This window comes from Notolepis coatsorum (assembly GCF_963971535.1).
Source record: "Notolepis coatsorum genome assembly, chromosome: 12".
NCBI classification, from domain to species: Eukaryota; Metazoa; Chordata; class Actinopteri; order Aulopiformes; family Paralepididae; genus Notolepis; species Notolepis coatsorum.
The window spans coordinates 94,662,676-94,683,468 of NC_140176.1; the positions used below are offsets into that span (position 1 = coordinate 94,662,676).

A 20,793-nucleotide genomic window follows, 5' to 3' on the forward strand; every position below is an offset into this window, starting at 1 on the left:
ATCTAAAGTGTGGAGAGTGGGTGCTGCAGTGTGTTGTTTGTTTAAGTGAGTGTGTGCGTGTGGGTGTGTGTGCTGTGTGCATTTGATGGTTGTTGCATAGTGTTTATTGTTCGTTTAGCAGCCTGATGGCCTGGGGATAGAAGCTTCTTCTGAGTCTTTCTGTGCTCGCCTTAAGACTCCGGTATCGCTTGCCTGACCGCAGCAGTTCAAAGAGGCAGTTGTTCGGGTGGCTGGAGTCCTTGATGATTCTCTTAGCCTTCCCCCTGCACCGCTTGTTGTAAATGTTCTGGAGGGTGGGAAGCCCCCCTCCAATTGTGCGTTCGGCTGAACGTGTCACACTTTGTAGTCTGCTACGGTCTTGTGCAGTGCTATTCCCAAACCAGGAGGTGATGTTGCCAGTCAGGATGCTCTCTATTGTACATGAGTAGAAGTTCCTAAGGATCTTCTGACTGACTTGGAACTTCCTTAGGCGCCTGAGGAAGTAGAGGCGTTGTCGTGCCTTCTTCACAACACTGTCAATGTGTGTAGTCCATGTCAAGTCCTCGGATATGTGGGCTCCGAGGTACTTGAAACTGTTCACTCTCTCAACCGGTGCCCCGTCGATGCTGAGGGGGCTGTAGTCCTTGACCCCCGACCTCCTGAAGTCCACAATCATCTCTTTTGTTTTGCTGACGTTCAGGGAGAGGCAGTTCTCCTGACACCACTGTGACAGATTCTCTACCTCTTCCAGGTAGGCCCTCTCGTCGTTGGCAGAGATCAGGCCCACCACTACTGTGTCATCAGCAAATTTGATGATTGTGTTGTTGTTCCGCTGTGCCACGCAGTCATGTGTGTACAGGGAGTAGAGGAGGGGGCTCAGAACACAGCCCTGGGGGGCCCCTATGTTGAGCGTGATGGATGAGGAGGTGCAGTTGCCTGCTCTTACCACCTGGGGTCTGCCCGTCAGGAAGTCCAAGACCCACTGGCAGAGGTCATAGTTCAAGCCCAGGTCCCTGAGCTTGGCTATGAGTTTGGAGGGGACTATGGTATTGAATGCTGAGCTGTAGTCGATGAACAGCATTCTCACATAGTTCCCCTGCCTCTTGTCCAGGTGTGATGCTGCTGTGTGCAGCACATGGGCTATGGCGTCCTCCGTGGACCTGTTGGGGCGATATGCAAATTGCAGGGGGTCCAGGTTGATGGGGAGGGAGGAACAGATGTAGCCCTTCACTAGCTTCTCAAAGCACTTCATGGCTATGGAGGTGAGGGCTACAGGGCGGTAGTCGTTGAGGCAAGCAGGCGTAGATTTTTTGGGTACAGGGATGATGGTGGACTTCTTCAGACATGATCCATGACTAATTATTAATTAGAATAGTATTAATAATCAGTCTACCTCCCAGACCTCCATACTCCATTACATATGCATACATTCCCTACAGCAGCACAACATATTCAATACCCCAAAAATATACCACTTTGATTGCATGTTTATAAACGCGTATCGTCTTGGTATATTGTCGATCGCCAAAACCATACGAGGCACATTTGAGTGAATATCCATTATGTCTGTGTGTTAATTCCCAACATATCTAACGGTGTCTCTGATTGGTGTGTGCTTGGTCTATTACAGGTCTTGCGGGGACAGCAGTATGGTCGTAGCTGTGACGTATGGAGTGCCGGTTGTGCCATAATCGAGATGTCCTGTGCCAAGCCGCCCTGGAACGCAGAGAAACACTCCAACCACCTGGCACTCATATTCAAGGTACTGGAACATAGGGAAACACTCCAACCACTAGCACTCATATTCAAGGTACTGGACCATAGGGAAACACTCCAACCACTAGCACTCATATTCAAGGTACTGGACCATAGGGAAACACTCCAACCAGTAGCACTCATATTCAAGGTACTGGAACATAGGGAAACACTGGCACTCATATTCAAGGTACTGGACCATAGGGAAACACTCCAACCACTAGCACTTATATTCAAGGTACTGGACCATAGGGAAACATTCCAACCACTGGCACTCATATTCAAGGTACTGGACCATAGGGAAACATTCCAACCACTAGCATTCATATTCAAGGTACTGGACCATAGGGAAACACTCCAACCACTGGCACTCATATTCAAGGTACTGGACCATAGGGAAACACTCCAACCACCTGGCACTCATATTCAAGGTACTGGAACATAGGGAAACACTGGCACTCATATTCAAGGTACTGGAACATAGGGAAACACTGGCACTCATATTCAAGGTACTGGAACATAGGGAAACACTGGCACTCATATTCAAGGTACTGGAACATAGGGAAACACTGGCACTCATATTCAAGGTACTGGACCATAGGGAAACACTCCAACCACTAGCACTCATATTCAAGGTACTGGAACATAGGGAAACACTGGCACTCATATTCAAGGTACTGGAACATAGGGAAACACTGGCACTCATATTCAAGGTACTGGACCATAGGGAAACACTCCAACCACTAGCACTCATATTCAAGGTACTGGACCATAGGGAAACACTCCAACCACTAGCACTCATATTCAAGGTACTGGACCATAGGGAAACACTCCAACCACTAGCACTCATATTCAAGGTACTGGACCATAGGGAAACACTCCAACCACTAGCACTCATATTCAAGGTACTGGACCATAGGGAAACACTGGCACTAATTTTTTTTTGTGACCAACTTTTTATTTTATCCTTTTTTTTTTAAAGAAAAACAAGTTCAGAGGAAAGAGACATTCACATCAGCAGTTCATACGAATTCCCACAGTGGCATAAAAAAGTGTCTTTTCAGTATATAGATTGTCCGTCACGTCAGTATAGTCATGTACTGTGTAGCCTGCCTGCTGGCAGTTGTGACAGTCTCTTCCTCTGATCTGGCGGTCCTGTGGCTGCAAGCCAGCCCAGGTCGCTTCTTAACCCCCCTCTCGCGGGCGCCCCAGTGGCGAACCACATAACGCGCTGAGTCGCGGCACGGCTGACCCGGGTTCGATTCCCGGACCCGTCGTTATTTGCCGAATGTCTTCCCCCCACTCTGTTTCCCGTTCCTCCTCTCTCTCTCTCTACTGGACTGCCCAGTAGTAAAAAAATAAATAAAATAAGCGATAAACGCTAAAAAATAAATCTAAAAAAATTTAAATTAAAAATAAAACTTGCATAGAAGGAAAGGAAGAAACCATGATGTATAGAATACAATTTCCATTTTTTCTTTCTTTTTTTCTTTTTAAATGAAACACTGGCACTAATATTCAAGGTACTGAAACACAGGCCTGGGTGTCATTAGAAATTTTTTGATACCGGTGCCAATGACTGGGATTCGATACAGATACCAAAACAGTATGTGTGTCATGTGTGCTGTGTTTGGCTTGTTAACCTCTTAAGCCCGACGCGTGCTATAGATAACATTCAGCCACTAGATGTTAAAGGTGCTATAGATAACATTCAGCCACTAGATGTTAAAGGTGCTATAGATAACATTCAGCCACTAGATGTTAAAGGTGCTATAGATAACATTCAGCCACTAGATGTTAAAGGTGCTATAGATAACATTCAGCCACTAGATGTTAAAGGTGCTATAGATAACATTCAGCCACTAGATGTTAAAGGTGCTATAGATAACATTCAGCCACTAGATGTTAAAGGTGCTATAGATAACATTCAGCCACTAGATGTTAAAAGTGCTATAGATAACATAACATTCAGCCACTAGATTTAACCCTTTGGAGGCCAAACCCGAGATAAGTCGGGTTAACTCGCCATGCGCTGGGCGCCAAGACCAGAGATATCTCGGGTTTTAATCGATATTTCTTTTATTAGCTATATCCATTCATTTTTCATCCATCCAGCCTGACGTTATCATTGGGAATGGGTCTGAGCTCGCAAAGGGCAAATACCGCCGCTTAACGTCTCCCGGATGGTATTGCACATCGTTGGATTGGGTGGGCATGTGCATCAGAAAAAAAGTCTGGTCCGGGGTTTTCCCTTCTCTGGCAAGCAGTATCTGTTACCACATTCACTGGGGAGGCTGGGAGCAGCTTTTGATTATGTGTTTTGGACTATAACGTTGGATCAATAAACACGATCGATATTTGGAATGGCGATCAGGAATTGGATTAATCTTTTTGCAGAACATCTGATTTGTTTTGGGTTAATCAGATGTTTTTTTCACAGCGATCACAACGTGTGTGTGTGTAACGTTAAGCACGGCATAGATACCGGTAATAGATTTGTCAGCCCGCTTCTCTAGCGTGCATAAGTACACATATACTATCGATAATCTAGCGTTTATTTGAAAACTATTCATAAATCAGCCGAAAAATGACAATGTGTTTTGTGTATTCCACTAAAGGGCTATTATCTCGGAATTTCTCTGAAATTACTAGAACTCTCCGAAACTATACTCGTATTCAAAGCGGTATAAAACGGAAATGTACCAATGAAAAAACAATCCGTTTCGTACATGTTGACTGCAAGCAAGTCATTGATAAGCGAGGGGTGTTTTAGACCCATATAGCCATAATTTAAGATATAGTTTAAGCGTTCGCAAATATCCCCGACCTCCCATTGACTAAAGCACTGGCAGAGTTTCTCATCGATATTGACACGTAAGAACTTCACAGATGAAACTTGTGCGAGTTCATTGTTATTGATACAAATCTTGGTTCTGTCTGAAATGTTTTTGTTCTTATTTCTAAAAATAATGAAGTTAGATTTTTTGACATTGAGTGATAACTTGTTTAACTGCAACCAATAGGAAACATGTATGAGTCCAGAATTTGCTTGATCAATAAGGGAAACAAAATTATTGTCGGTGACAAAGAGATTTGTGTCATCAGCGAATAATATAGGTGGCAATAAACTGGATGCATTTGCAAGATCATTTACATAAATAAAAAACAACAAGGGTCCTAGAATGGACCCTTGTGGAACACCACATTTTAGTACAGCCAGCTGTGATCGATTACCATTGAAAACTACAAATTATTCTGCACCTTTCTAAAAGCTCTGTGGATGTATATATATTTTCTTTTAATAATTACTCTACATAAAAATGTGTTTATAGCACCTTTTTAATCTGAAAACTTCAAACCCTGGTCAAACGGCAAGTAGTATCTAATCTATAGTTGCTCCCAAGCACATCTCAGACTGTCGACTCCATATGAATACTAAACAAAACCCATTTCCCCCCCCCCTGCAGATTGCAAGTGCCACTTGCGCGCCCTCCATCCCCCCCCAGCTGACCCCCGGCCTGAGGGACGTGACCCTGCGCTGCCTGGAGCTGCAGCCGGCCGACCGCCCGGCCTCCAGGGAACTGCTCAAGCACCCGGTGTTCCGCCTTAACTGGTAGCACCCCACCCCACCCCCCCCCCCCCCAATCAAACGTCACTTAATCCACAACCCTTGTCTCCTCTTCAAAAGGATCCACTTGGAAATACTACTGAAGGCCTGTCGAGCCTGCCCTCCTCAGCGCTACCTACCAGCCTCCTCAGCGCTACCTACCAGCCTCCTCAGCGCCTGCTCTCAACTGGTCCCAATGTGGAGCCTCTCTGGTGGTCAGACCTGGTCCCACTGTGGAGCCTCTCTGGTGGTCAGACCTGGTCCCACTGTGGAGCCTCTCTGGTGGTCAGACCTGGTCCCACTGTTGAGGCTCTCTGGTGGTCAGACCTCCCCCCCCCCCCCTCTCTTCCTCCACTATGGCCTCAAACTGCTGTACCTTTTAGCACAAAATGCAAAAAAATAAATAAATAAAAAGAAGTAAGTCGCAAAAGTTCTACTATGAGAAAAACAAAACAATGGTGCCTTCTACTAGGAGTGCCATGTCGGTATACTGTAGTTTGTCATTGCTCTGTTTCTGGTGGGAAAATGGTTTGTTCAGCACTTTTGTAGCCATTTTTTTGCATATTGCCATAAAGGTTTTGAGAACGGTTTTGACACATTTTAACCCGTTAGTAAACAGAAAGAAGAAAATGTCCTTACAATCCGCAAAACGTAAGATGATGGCAAAAGATCAGTTTTATCACTGTTGTGTTTTTATGTCTGGTCGTAAATTTCAGACTCCGATGTTAAATTTTTTTTTATGTGTAGAGAGAGAATGCGTAACAAAATGGTCTGTCTCGTTAATCGTGGACTTCTTTTGTTTTTGTGCATACTCCGTTTCTACAAAGATGCCTTTACGATGTGCGTTTTACTGTTGGGCCATAAAGCTTAGACGATTAATCATTAAGATCACTTGAGTGTTTCAGGGAACGGTAATATCTAACAGGATCTTTGCTGGTTTGGCTAGCAATAACACTGCATGTGATGATATCTAACAGGATCTTTGCTGGTTTGGCTAGCAATAACACTGCATGTGATGATATCTAACAGGATCTTTGCTGGTTTGGCTAGCAATAACACTGCATGTGATGATATCTAACAGGATCTTTGCTGGTTTGGCTAGCAATAACACTGAATGTGATGATATCTAACAGGATCTTTGCTGGTTTGGCTAGCAATAACACTGAATGTGAACACTTAATGATGCCGCTATTTGTCTAGATTTTTCTTTTTTTCTTTTTTTTCTAGAGAAAGATGTAAATCCCATGTATGAAGTTATGATTATATATATACATATATATATACATGTATATATATATGTATATAAGGATGTTTCTTGCCTTTTTTTTTGGGTGTTACTGTCTTTCAAAACTATCCTTAGAGATTCACACATTTATGGGGTATGGTTTTGAACAAATGTCGTTAATGTTAGGCCACACCATAATGCGACATGTAGGCCTCTTAACCCTTGCTGTTACGTTTGAGCCATGTGCATTGTGCATATATATATATATATATATATATATATATATATATACATACACATAATTATTTTTTAATCCTCTAATCACTGTTGAGCCCTCAAAATGAAGCTGTGTCCGTATGTTCAACAAGCGCTACGCTCATGATTGAGCTACCATTCTTTTGGTGTTGTTTCTTAGAATGTCGTGCTCCGACTCAACACAAGGTTTGAGAATGATCTTTTATGTTAAGAATCCTTATACATCTGAGGTTTTCTAAGACTCAAATATATATATTTTTTTCCAGCTGGGATTTTCTATATGCCGAACATAATGCTGTACGATGGTTTATCTGGTGGAGGGATCTTTCTGAGCTCTGAGCAGATGTTTCTGCCTGGAAACACTTTTCTTTAAACAATTCATCTCTTTTTTTCTTTTTCTTTTGTAGAATTCTCAATCATATTCCTAAATTGTGTTACTTGTATTAACTATAACTCTTCAAGTGATGTTGTTCTGGTTGTAATCAGTTAAGAAAGTTAAAGGATGTTAATTATGATGAGGTTTCCAAAATTTAACCTTTTTAAAATGGGGTACATGCTTTTAATCATCATTGCTTTTATGTTGAGCCCCTTAAGACAAATCATTGCAAGGGTTTAGACTATTTCTGAATGACTTTCTAAAAGCAAAACAATACTTATTTAATGAAGAAAAACAAATCCTATTTCTTTATGTGGAGTACAAGCTGATCAAGCTTGAAGAGTTAAATGTAAATAAATGTGAAGTTTGGTAGCTAAATTTATTGTACTTGACCGTATTTTTATACTACACTATTTTCCATGAAATACAAATTTGTTTTGTTTTGTTTTTATTTTGTTCCTGCTTCGGGTTTTTTTTTTTTTTTTTTTTCTTATCTTACTTCTTGATGACTTTTTAAAAAGCTTTAAAGTTATGCACTCTTGTCTTTTTTTATATACTGGAAGAAAAATCAGTTTCTGTCAAATTCATAAAAAGCTAATCAGTATTACTTCAGTTTGTTCACGTCTATAATTCTTACCAGTCTCAATGCATTCTGAATCCTCTCATCTGCCTGTCTCAGCCAGCTTGCTGGTCTTTGTGTATTTTATTTTCTTAATTTTATGCTGATGTAATGTATATTGTGTCCCTTTTTTTTTTATCTGAGCTGGACTGAAATAATTGTGTGAAATTGTGCTGTTTCTCGTGTCACTTGGTGGTACTTTTTTGTTTTGTAAAGAACGTCTATTGCTGTTTAATTCCAGTCTCTACTACCTCAGGTGTCCTATAGAGTCTCTTCTACCAAAGTTCACTTTCTCAATATATATATAAATATATATTCTTTTTGACTATTATTTGTTTTTTGGTTTCTCTTCTTCAAAGATTTCCAGGGCTTAAGGGCTAACTTATATTAGCACCTTTATCGTGCAAATAAACTCATTAAATCTCTGGGTCAAGACGAATGAAATTGGCTGAGGCTGTATCCTGTAAGTTCAAATATATCAAGATATTTTAATAATTAAATTTCTACCCCATTCGAAGCATTTTATAGCTGAAATTGGAACTTATTTTGGTGTTTGTCTTTATAGTAAATAAACAAAAAAATTGGGACAATTGCTTCTCATTGCTTTGTTATTTTATCCATCCGCTAGTTCATTCAGACTATGGGCATGTAATCATCAAATACTGTACATTTACTGGTATGCCCATAGCTTTATTTCTTCTATGAGTGAAGAATGATTAATCAGGAAGCAAGACTATAGTCTATTTGGTAAACATTCATTAATAGTATTTTCTATTTACACCAGTCAAAGGTATAGGCTATATAACCGATACATTAACTTCTTAACACATTTTCCATTCCTTCAGGAGTAAGGTTTTGGTTTTAATATTAAATAACTCATGTATATAATATGTACCTGGCTGAGAAGAAGAGAGCAGTCAGGGGTGGAAGGTGTTTTCACTTGAGCAGCATATTTACTTACTTTGGAGGTTTTATATTTTAGGTAACTATGAAAAAGTAAATATTGTACTGTTTCACATCACTACATTTATCTGAACCCTGCAGTTATTTTGAAGAACAATGTTTTTCATACAGAACGACATAATTAATGAGGATGATTCAAAGCTAAAGCCTGTCGACGTTGGAGGAAGAAATGAGATATTCCTTTATTGATCCCCTTGGGGAAATTCAGGCATCATAGCAGCATGGGGGAGGTACAGGTATGGGCGGGTAATAGTAGAAAGACATAATACAGACAAATAAAATTATAGTACAGTAGAAAAGTAAAAATAGGCAGTGTAAACAATATAATGAACTGAATATACGCATATGAGCAAGTATAGGCAGCGTGATCGGGTGCAGATGAGGGTCTGTATGCCCTATAAGTTATGATGACTGCATTTATATAGCACTTTTATCCAAAGAGTTTTACAATCCGTTATATTATACATTACAATAAAAACTAGAATCTAAATATATACTATGAGTAAGTAAAGTATACACGGGTACAGTATACATAAGGTACCCTAACCAACGTGATATGTGTTGTGGTCCGTGCAGTTTAGGTGGGAGTCAGACACTCATTGATCAGACATGAGTATGGTACTTTTACTATTGATAATCAAATACATTGTATAACAAATGATTTTCTTCATTTGCACTCAGTCTGCCTATAATCTTCTTGGTTTGTATGTTTATAATTATTAGTGCTGTCAATAGATTACAAAAAATGTACTAATTAATCTCACAATTTTCTGTAATTAATCTAGATTAAAAATTGCATTTTTCTACTTAAGACCGAAGCTTGTAACAGATATTTACTTTAGTAAAATCATGGAATGAATGTAAAATCAACACAAAGAAAGTATATTTAGATTCAAAGACTATTTTAATAGCTTTCTTTGAATACAGTTTCTCTCCTGTGAAATACAAATGTTCAACAAAACCTCAGCTAGACCTCTTTCTTATATCCGAACAAGCAAATATACTGCTGAAAGCTCAGAATGTTGAAGATATTTCACTCCATAGATTAATCTAGATGAATTTATTTGAATGCTTTAAATAATTTAAATTAATCTCAAGTTAAAGCATTCATTTTGACAGCCCTAATAATTATACTTTGCAGAATTTTGAATGGAGTGCTTTTACCCTCACCACTCACCAGAGTACGTATTCCTCCCTGGATATTTCTAGTCCTACGGGTACGAGTACTTCCTTCCACCACTGGGAACTGTCAAATGCAACCACTAGATGGCGCCCTGCAGGTGAAAAGATCCATGAAGGAAATGAAGCCCAAGGAAGTTGAGCAAGTAGAGAGCGACTCTATTCATGTTATATTACAATTATATAAATGAACATTTGATTTTATTTTATTGATGGATTAAAAACACACAACAAGGATCCAAAGGATAACATGAGAAAGAGTAAAACCCTTATTTCCGTCATGGTCCCAGGGCTGTTAGGCCACAACAATAACACAAAACACATACATTTAAAACTTTAGAAGACTAACCTATAGCTAAAATAAAAAATTGTATACCCCACAATAACTAAAAATTGATTGGAAACCCATTCAAACTATTCCTCTATTCTGTCCATGAGCCACTTCCTGACGCTTCTCTTGAAGCTGTGGAGGCTCGAGCTCTGCTTGATGGGGATAGGCAGCTTGTTCCAATCCTGGGCTCCAGAGAAAGTAAGGGAGCACTGGCCCAGTTTGGATCGGAAAGAAGCAGGCTTCAGGTTTGCTATGCTTGCTCTAGTTTTGTGGTTGTGGGATTCGTTGACCAGGGTGAAGTAGTTCTGGAGGTATCTAGGGGACCTTTGGTTTATAATATTGTGCACTATGTTCAGTCTGAGCTGGGTAACTCTGGCCTCCACAGGAAGCCAGTTTAGCTCCTGAAAGTGACTCCTCCCTATGTGGGTGCAAGGGCCAAGACCCATTACCACCCATACCAGCTTATTTTGGGAAACCTGAAGCTTCTTTTTTATGGTCACTGTCAGGCCCTCAAACCAAGACACGCTACCATAGTCAAAGTGGCAGAGTACTAGGCTATTTGCTAGTAGCCTGAGGCTATCTCTGCCAAGGAGGTTGGCTTTCCTAGCTAGGTACCTGGTGCAGGCGTTGACTTTGCCCAGTACTTGGGAGGCCATAGCCTCCCCATCTAGACTCCCGTCTATCATACAGCCTAGATACTTTTGACTGTTTTAGGGTTACAGCTCCTAACTGGATGTTAAACTCCCGTGCTTTCCTGAGCTTGGGCTTGGAGCCCAATAGTACTGCCTCTGTCTTACCTAGGTGAAGAGAAAGCCTGTTGTCCGAAAGCCAACTGCTGACCCCTGCAAGTTCTTCTCCTAGCATCTGTTCTAGTGTGTTCTGATCCTTGTGTGATATCATGTTGTGTGATAATTCATGTTATATTACATTATATATCATTATATTCATGTTATATTACAATATATATCATATTCATGGTTAAAGTAGAAAGTACATGACATTCCAAATCTAGGCTGAATGCCATTATACTGTCAACAGTATATGTGTTTTCAGGTAGCAAGCAAACTCTACTTGTACAAATAAATGGTAAATAATCACAGATAAGATAAGAGAGGGGGGGGGGGTTCAACAGCCCTGCTCGCCAATGGTTGTAAGATAATGTACAAATGAGTCGCATGATTCAATCAATCAATCAATTCAATCAATCAATCAATCAATTCAATCAATTCCTATTTACATCAAATGGTCTTTAATCCATTACAGTCACTGACTGTAAAACACAGTAATCAGATTATATAATTTTGAAAAGGGTGATTATTGTTAAATTACTATTATAATATATAAAAAGGCATTTCCATTTTTTTCTATACAACAACAAACACCACGTTGACATCAACAATAATGATAATGACAAGACAATAAAAATAACAAGTACAGACTTAAAACTTGAGTACAAAATACAAAGAACCAAATATAAAATATAGAATATAATATAGAGTAAAAATAAACACTATAACCAACACAAAGGACATTAGACACTAGACATTTCACACTCCCCCCCCCCCCCCCCCCCCCCCATGACCGCCGGATCCCCCAGGACCAACACCCCCCCCCCCCCCCCCCCCCCACTCCGCTGCTACATCGAGCTCTTGACCAACTCGGCCGCAGCGGTCCACAGTTCTATACCTGCTTGTCCCACCCCGACCACCTGAGCATGTCGATATCTCCAAATAAACCAATATCATTTTCTATTATGGTTAAACATAATAACGTTGTGTAAATTGCTGTCAACTTAGAATAAAATCACCTTTATCGTGCAAATAAACTCATTAAATCTCTGGGTCAAGACGAATGAAATTGGCTGAGGCTGTATCCTGTAAGTTCAAATATATCAAGATATTTTAATAATTAAATTTCTACCCCATTCGAAGCATTTTATAGCTGAAATTGGAACTTATTTTGGTGTTTGTCTTTATAGTAAATAAACAAAAAAATTGGGACAATTGCTTCTCATTGCTTTGTTATTTTATCCATCCGCTAGTTCATTCAGACTATGGGCATGTAATCATCAAATACTGTACATTTACTGGTATGCCCATAGCTTTATTTCTTCTATGAGTGAAGAATGATTAATCAGGAAGCAAGACTATAGTCTATTTGGTAAACATTCATTAATAGTATTTTCTATTTACACCAGTCAAAGGTATAGGCTATATAACCGATACATTAACTTCTTAACACATTTTCCATTCCTTCAGGAGTAAGGTTTTGGTTTTAATATTAAATAACTCATGTATATAATATGTACCTGGCTGAGAAGAAGAGAGCAGTCAGGGGTGGAAGGTGTTTTCACTTGAGCAGCATATTTACTTACTTTGGAGGTTTTATATTTTAGGTAACTATGAAAAAGTAAATATTGTACTGTTTCACATCACTACATTTATCTGAACCCTGCAGTTATTTTGAAGAACAATGTTTTTCATACAGAACGACATAATTAATGAGGATGATTCAAAGCTAAAGCCTGTCGACGTTGGAGGAAGAAATGAGATATTCCTTTATTGATCCCCTTGGGGAAATTCAGGCATCATAGCAGCATGGGGGAGGTACAGGTATGGGCGGGTAATAGTAGAAAGACATAATACAGACAAATAAAATTATAGTACAGTAGAAAAGTAAAAATAGGCAGTGTAAACAATATAATGAACTGAATATACGCATATGAGCAAGTATAGGCAGCGTGATCGGGTGCAGATGAGGGTCTGTATGCCCTATAAGTTATGATGACTGCATTTATATAGCACTTTTATCCAAAGAGTTTTACAATCCGTTATATTATACATTACAATAAAAACTAGAATCTAAATATATACTATGAGTAAGTAAAGTATACACGGGTACAGTATACATAAGGTACCCTAACCAACGTGATATGTGTTGTGGTCCGTGCAGTTTAGGTGGGAGTCAGACACTCATTGATCAGACATGAGTATGGTACTTTTACTATTGATAATCAAATACATTGTATAACAAATGATTTTCTTCATTTGCACTCAGTCTGCCTATAATCTTCTTGGTTTGTATGTTTATAATTATTAGTGCTGTCAATAGATTACAAAAAATGTACTAATTAATCTCACAATTTTCTGTAATTAATCTAGATTAAAAATTGCATTTTTCTACTTAAGACCGAAGCTTGTAACAGATATTTACTTTAGTAAAATCATGGAATGAATGTAAAATCAACACAAAGAAAGTATATTTAGATTCAAAGACTATTTTAATAGCTTTCTTTGAATACAGTTTCTCTCCTGTGAAATACAAATGTTCAACAAAACCTCAGCTAGACCTCTTTCTTATATCCGAACAAGCAAATATACTGCTGAAAGCTCAGAATGTTGAAGATATTTCACTCCATAGATTAATCTAGATGAATTTATTTGAATGCTTTAAATAATTTAAATTAATCTCAAGTTAAAGCATTCATTTTGACAGCCCTAATAATTATACTTTGCAGAATTTTGAATGGAGTGCTTTTACCCTCACCACTCACCAGAGTACGTATTCCTCCCTGGATATTTCTAGTCCTACGGGTACGAGTACTTCCTTCCACCACTGGGAACTGTCAAATGCAACCACTAGATGGCGCCCTGCAGGTGAAAAGATCCATGAAGGAAATGAAGCCCAAGGAAGTTGAGCAAGTAGAGAGCGACTCTATTCATGTTATATTACAATTATATAAATGAACATTTGATTTTATTTTATTGATGGATTAAAAACACACAACAAGGATCCAAAGGATAACATGAGAAAGAGTAAAACCCTTATTTCCGTCATGGTCCCAGGGCTGTTAGGCCACAACAATAACACAAAACACATACATTTAAAACTTTAGAAGACTAACCTATAGCTAAAATAAAAAATTGTATACCCCACAATAACTAAAAATTGATTGGAAACCCATTCAAACTATTCCTCTATTCTGTCCATGAGCCACTTCCTGACGCTTCTCTTGAAGCTGTGGAGGCTCGAGCTCTGCTTGATGGGGATAGGCAGCTTGTTCCAATCCTGGGCTCCAGAGAAAGTAAGGGAGCACTGGCCCAGTTTGGATCGGAAAGAAGCAGGCTTCAGGTTTGCTATGCTTGCTCTAGTTTTGTGGTTGTGGGATTCGTTGACCAGGGTGAAGTAGTTCTGGAGGTATCTAGGGGACCTTTGGTTTATAATATTGTGCACTATGTTCAGTCTGAGCTGGGTAACTCTGGCCTCCACAGGAAGCCAGTTTAGCTCCTGAAAGTGACTCCTCCCTATGTGGGTGCAAGGGCCAAGACCCATTACCACCCATACCAGCTTATTTTGGGAAACCTGAAGCTTCTTTTTTATGGTCACTGTCAGGCCCTCAAACCAAGACACGCTACCATAGTCAAAGTGGCAGAGTACTAGGCTATTTGCTAGTAGCCTGAGGCTATCTCTGCCAAGGAGGTTGGCTTTCCTAGCTAGGTACCTGGTGCAGGCGTTGACTTTGCCCAGTACTTGGGAGGCCATAGCCTCCCCATCTAGACTCCCGTCTATCATACAGCCTAGATACTTCGCTTTTTTTTGACTGTTTTAGGGTTACAGCTCCTAACTGGATGTTAAACTCCCGTGCTTTCCTGAGCTTGGGCTTGGAGCCCAATAGTACTGCCTCTGTCTTACCTAGGTGAAGAGAAAGCCTGTTGTCCGAAAGCCAACTGCTGACCCCTGCAAGTTCTTCTCCTAGCATCTGTTCTAGTGTGTTCTGATCCTTGTGTGATATCATGTTGTGTGATAATTCATGTTATATTACATTATATATCATTATATTCATGTTATATTACAATATATATCATATTCATGGTTAAAGTAGAAAGTACATGACATTCCAAATCTAGGCTGAATGCCATTATACTGTCAACAGTATATGTGTTTTCAGGTAGCAAGCAAACTCTACTTGTACAAATAAATGGTAAATAATCACAGATAAGATAAGAGAGGGGGGGGGGGGTTCAACAGCCCTGCTCGCCAATGGTTGTAAGATAATGTACAAATGAGTCGCATGATTCAATCAATCAATCAATTCAATCAATCAATCAATCAATTCAATCAATTCCTATTTACATCAAATGGTCTTTAATCCATTACAGTCACTGACTGTAAAACACAGTAATCAGATTATATAATTTTGAAAAGGGTGATTATTGTTAAATTACTATTATAATATATAAAAAGGCATTTCCATTTTTTTCTATACAACAACAAACACCACGTTGACATCAACAATAATGATAATGACAAGACAATAAAAATAACAAGTACAGACTTAAAACTTGAGTACAAAATACAAAGAACCAAATATAAAATATAGAATATAATATAGAGTAAAAATAAACACTATAACCAACACAAAGGACATTAGACACTAGACATTTCACACTCCCCCCCCCCCCCCCCCCCCCCCCATGACCGCCGGATCCCCCAGGACCAACACCCCCCCCCCCCCCCCCCCCCCCACTCCGCTGCTACATCGAGCTCTTGACCAACTCGGCCGCAGCGGTCCACAGTTCTATACCTGCTTGTCCCACCCCGACCACCTGAGCATGTCGATATCTCCAAATAAACCAATATCATTTTCTATTATGGTTAAACATAATAACGTTGTGTAAATTGCTGTCAACTTAGAATAAAATCAAGTGGGAACACATAGTACAAGATACAACAAGATTCCTGTATTGCCACACAACCAGGTGGGTGGTATTCGTGATCGGTACAGAGTGTATTAAGCTCTACAGTACATAAAAATGGAACATATAGATATTTACCCCCCCCCCCCCCCCCTTCCCAGCAATGGATACATAATACAGCACAACATGACACAATAAATACAGCACAACATAACTCACGGAAGAGTCTAGTCCATCAGGTCAGGAGCTTGGTTAGTGTAAGGGGGGAGGGGGGCCAAGGGAGTTCAGGGTCCGAATAGTGTGTTTACAGTAGCTTCATATTGTATGGAGGTTGGCAGCAAAGGTATCCAAAGGTAACTGAAGGTGATAGCATGACTGTGTTGGTGTACGTGAGTGATTACAATTCAAGCAGGTTATCAATGCATTGTAATGGATTACATTTTAAAATGTCCTAAGCGCATGTTTAAATGGCAGTGTATCCAGTCAAAACAAAACATGATACTAAACATAGTAATTTCAGCTGTATTAATAGTAGCCACACAGCAGCCGCTGTTGTGGAATAGTTATAGGCTACATTTCAGCAAAGAGTGATTTACTGTTGAATCACTTCCAACAATCCTGCTTCTGTTTTAATTTAGTCTTAGTGCAGGTTGTGGACAGTGGATACGGATTTTTGATAGAAACATTCCACACATTCTAATGTGATGTATCACGGATACAAAAACAACCTAACCCTCTTACTGTCTTTTTACTATTGTGTATAACCCTACTGCTACTATTATAAATTGCAAATTGGACGACTTGCAAAAGGCTTACAAGATCATTCAGAAATATATGAAATAGACTGTATTGTTTTTTTTTTATATAGATATTGCAATCTTTCTAGAATAATGTGTATGCGTGCATGCATACGTGCGTGTGTCTGTAGTATGTGCGTATTTTCCAAATAGTCGTTCAACTGGTAAACTCTGTGCCATTTGGAATATTAAAAAGTGACTATTAAATGCGTTTGACGTAGCAGACTTACAAAAACTGCTAAACGGTATAGATATAACGTTAGGTCTTTGTAGGTATTTTTTGTTTATGAGACTTGTGGGTGCTATTCCGTATTTTCACATTTATTTAATATATTTACTTGTTATGTGGTTTTGTAGAGTTAATTTGTTTACAGCCATATTATTTAAGTTGTTATGAGTTGCAGCTAAATGCTTTTATTTTGAAGGGGTTTGGGCAATTGGGGAGCATAGCTGGGTGTATTTAGGTGATTAGAGGACAACAGCAATCAGTGGGCACCAGGGAAGGTGTATGGTTTTATCAGCGTCAGGTAGAGACAAGAAAACATCATTTCAAACATCTTTTTGCTGTATATTCTTTAGTTAATCACAATAAATGCCACAAAACTGTCAATGCCTGTCTGGACAATGGACTTCCTGATCTGCGTAAGATTTGCTTCAGTGGCTTTTTAGTTTTTATTGTTTGTTGTTGAAGAATAGCCACTACAACACTGGTTGGACAAGTATGCATAATACTCTGGTTGCCTAGGAGATACTCCTCAGCTTCCTCGCGGGTCCGAGAGCTAAACTATAAAAGAAGGAAGGGTCGTTGTGTCAGAATACCAGCGTTCCATGCTCTGCTTGGGACCAGTTCTATTGAAGCCTGTATTCAAATTCAAAATATAGATTCGATCAGAATAAATTCAAAATTAGTGTCATCATACAACACAAGTAAAGTACAACAAAAATAAGTTTGGCATCCAACCAGAGTGCAAATGTAACAGTAAAGTACAATAGTAATATACAATGTACACAGGTTAAATTTGGTATAAAATATATAAATGAGTACTACTGAGTGTAATGTACAGTGATACAGGTATAAAGACACTATGGTACTAAGTCCTACTGGCCAGCAGCTTAACTAGTAAAAGTAGGTAAGGGATATGTACATATATAGTTATAGTATACAGATATGTAAAAGGATTATGTGCAGGTATGTACAGATTCTCGAAGCACTTATACAAGCTATCTGAGGAAATATAAATCAAGCAATATATCAAACGTTAGCTCAAGTTCAAATTTCAAATTTTGTTTTATTTGTCACATATAATGTACATTACAGTGAAATGCTTGGTTCTGTATGAGCCCCCTGAGATTGTGCTTCATACAGTAAAAACTAGAGGCTTTTAAATTGCTGCTTAAAATGCACTTTTTCTGGCCTTTGACCAGAGTTACGTTTGCTGTTACTCTGGACTTTTTATCTATTTTTCTTGTCTTTTTTATATTGCACCTTGCTCTTGTTTTCTTAGTGTACTATACCTTTTTCTGTAATTTTTGTGTATTTTATTTGTAACTCCATTGTATGTGTTTTTTATCATGTCCTACCTGTAAAGCACTTTGGTTGGCTTTTAGTCATTGTAAATGTGCTATATAAATAAAGCTGACTTGACTTGACTAAAAAAAGTTAAAGAATAAAGTCAAAACACTATACAAAATATACAAACTAAAGTACAACCTAAAGTACAAATGCAAACTTTCTAAAATGCTCAAATGATGGTAGGGACGTAGTCTAAGATAGTGAATGAATGAATGAATGAATGAATGATTGATTGAAAACTTTATTTTGATCCACTTTTTCTCCTTATTTTTCTCCCATCCCAATTTCGTGTTTCCAATTCTCCCCTCCCCTGTCTTGAACGTTGCTTGCATATGCCCCCCACTGGTCGGTTGTAGGGAGGATAGAAGCCTTGCATCACATGTCCCCTCCGGTACACGAGGAGGCAGCCTGTCACATATTTTCACCTGCCAGCGCAGACTCTCAGTGGCGAGGTGTAACGCATGGGAGGCTCACACTACCCCTGCTACTTCCTGTCTCTGCTGTGCAGGCGTCCCCCAACCGACCTGTAGGAGTCGCTGTCCACAACGTCCAATCCCCACCCATCGACTTCCACCCTCTAACTCTGCCAATGAGTTAGTATGACGGCCGGCCCAAGCCGGAGGCAATGCTGACACCCGGATTCGAGACCGGAGTCTCTTGCATTGGTGACGAGCGCAATCTCCGCTACGCCACCCAGCTGCCCTGAAAACTTTATTTAACAGATTGCAGAATGGGTACAATACAGTACGGCTCAATACACACAATTGTTAAGGGGATGCAGGTGCTTTGCACCTCATGGTACCAAAGCACCTCAAAGGCGCTAAAAACAAGATTACAAACATCACAAAACAAACTGGTCAGACTACTACTTGACCTTACCCCTAGAACCCACCTCACCCCTGCCCACTTTGACAACCTAGGATGGCTTAGAGTAGACGACAGAGTACAGCAACTTGCAATGGGCCTGGTCTACAAGATACACTATACGACTAAGGTACCCATGTACATGTCAAAATACTTCCCAAAGGTCAGTGAATACCACGACCACTACACCAGAGGAAGCTCAACAAATCATGTTAAACCCAGATTCGGCTCAAACAAGGGACTAAACACGTTTCGCAATTATGCCACATCAATGTGGAACGCCCTACCCAAAGCTGTAAAGGAATGTGAATCCCTACCCACATTCAAAACCGCTCTTAAAGAACACCTAAGGTAGACTGCAATTCGAAACTGGCCACCGTAAATGCCCAAACCCCCCACCACCTCCTAATAGACAGTCTCCTCCCCACCGCATATATTCTCTCCCCGCCGTATGTATATTTCTCTCCCACCCACCCCCTCCAAATGTACAGTCTCCACCCCACGGCCGTATGTATATTTCTCTCCCACCCACCCACCCCCTCCTAATGTACAGTCCCCTCCCCATCATATGTATATAATACTCTGTCAGGATCTATGGGTAACAGTACTGTATATTTGAATACCGTTTATGTCACAAATGTATCAGTACTAAATACCTGTATGTCTCTATGGCATAAATGTCATGTATGTCATAAATGTCAATATGAAATGAAAATGGGGGACCCTGATGTAAACAAGACATGATTGATTGAATTGATTGAAAACTTTATTAACAGATTGCAGAATGGGTACAATACAGTACAGCTCAATACACACAATTGTTAAGGGGATGCAGACCAGAGAAAGACTTTCGTCTTGTTTACATCAGGGTCCCCCATTTTCAATTCATCAGGACATATGACATACATGACATACAGATAGTCAGTACTGCTACATCTATACAAAGACAAACGTCTTTCTCTGGTCTGCATCCCCTTAACAATTGTGTGTATTGAACCGTACTGTATTGTACCCATTCTGCAATCTGTTACATAAAGTTTTCATTCATTCTTCATTCAGAGAAATACTATTGTCTTGTTTACATCAGGGTCCCCCATTTTCATTCATATACTAGTGATAAAAAGATAAAACGATAAAACGATTTAAAAGAAAACAGTTAGCTAGTTAGGTTAACAATGAAACAAATTGCCGATGACTCTGACGTGACATCCGAGGTAACAACCCGGTTAAATGATGAATCAATGAATGAATCATAAACGAGGGAACGGATCCCATTCAACTCAACTGAAAGGTTTCCATCACGCTACACACACAGTGATGACGCGGTGACCCTTCCTTCTCTCACGGGTTCCTCGGAAGCTATGGTCTGCCAACCTCGCCAGGAATCACATGTACGCTCCGATTGGTCCGCCTCTCTCGCCATATGCCGTCGCCGTCGCGCCATTGGGCCGCCCTGGCCGCCCTGGCCGCTCCGGCGCGTGGCCTCTCTTCTCTCATCCCCGATTGGCTGGAAAGTGGAAGGGGGGCGGTGCAACGCGTTAACTTCAGAACGCTGGCAATGGTGATTGGACACG

At 39.9% G+C, this 20,793-nt stretch overlaps 1 protein-coding gene across 1 annotated transcript in view; it reads left to right on the top strand.

Moving 5' to 3' along the window:
• map3k1 (mitogen-activated protein kinase kinase kinase 1, E3 ubiquitin protein ligase) overlaps positions 1 to 8,393 on the top strand; it is a 117,736-nt gene extending 109,343 nt beyond the window's left edge. Inside the window, exons 18-19 of the mRNA XM_084325946.1 lie at positions 1,610 to 1,741; positions 5,202 to 8,393. Coding sequence (XP_084182072.1) covers positions 1,610 to 1,741; positions 5,202 to 5,351 — 282 coding nt within the window. The 3' untranslated portion in view covers positions 5,352 to 8,393. The remainder of the gene's footprint in view (positions 1 to 1,609; positions 1,742 to 5,201) is intronic.
• Positions 8,394 to 20,793: the final 12,400 nt, after the last annotated feature.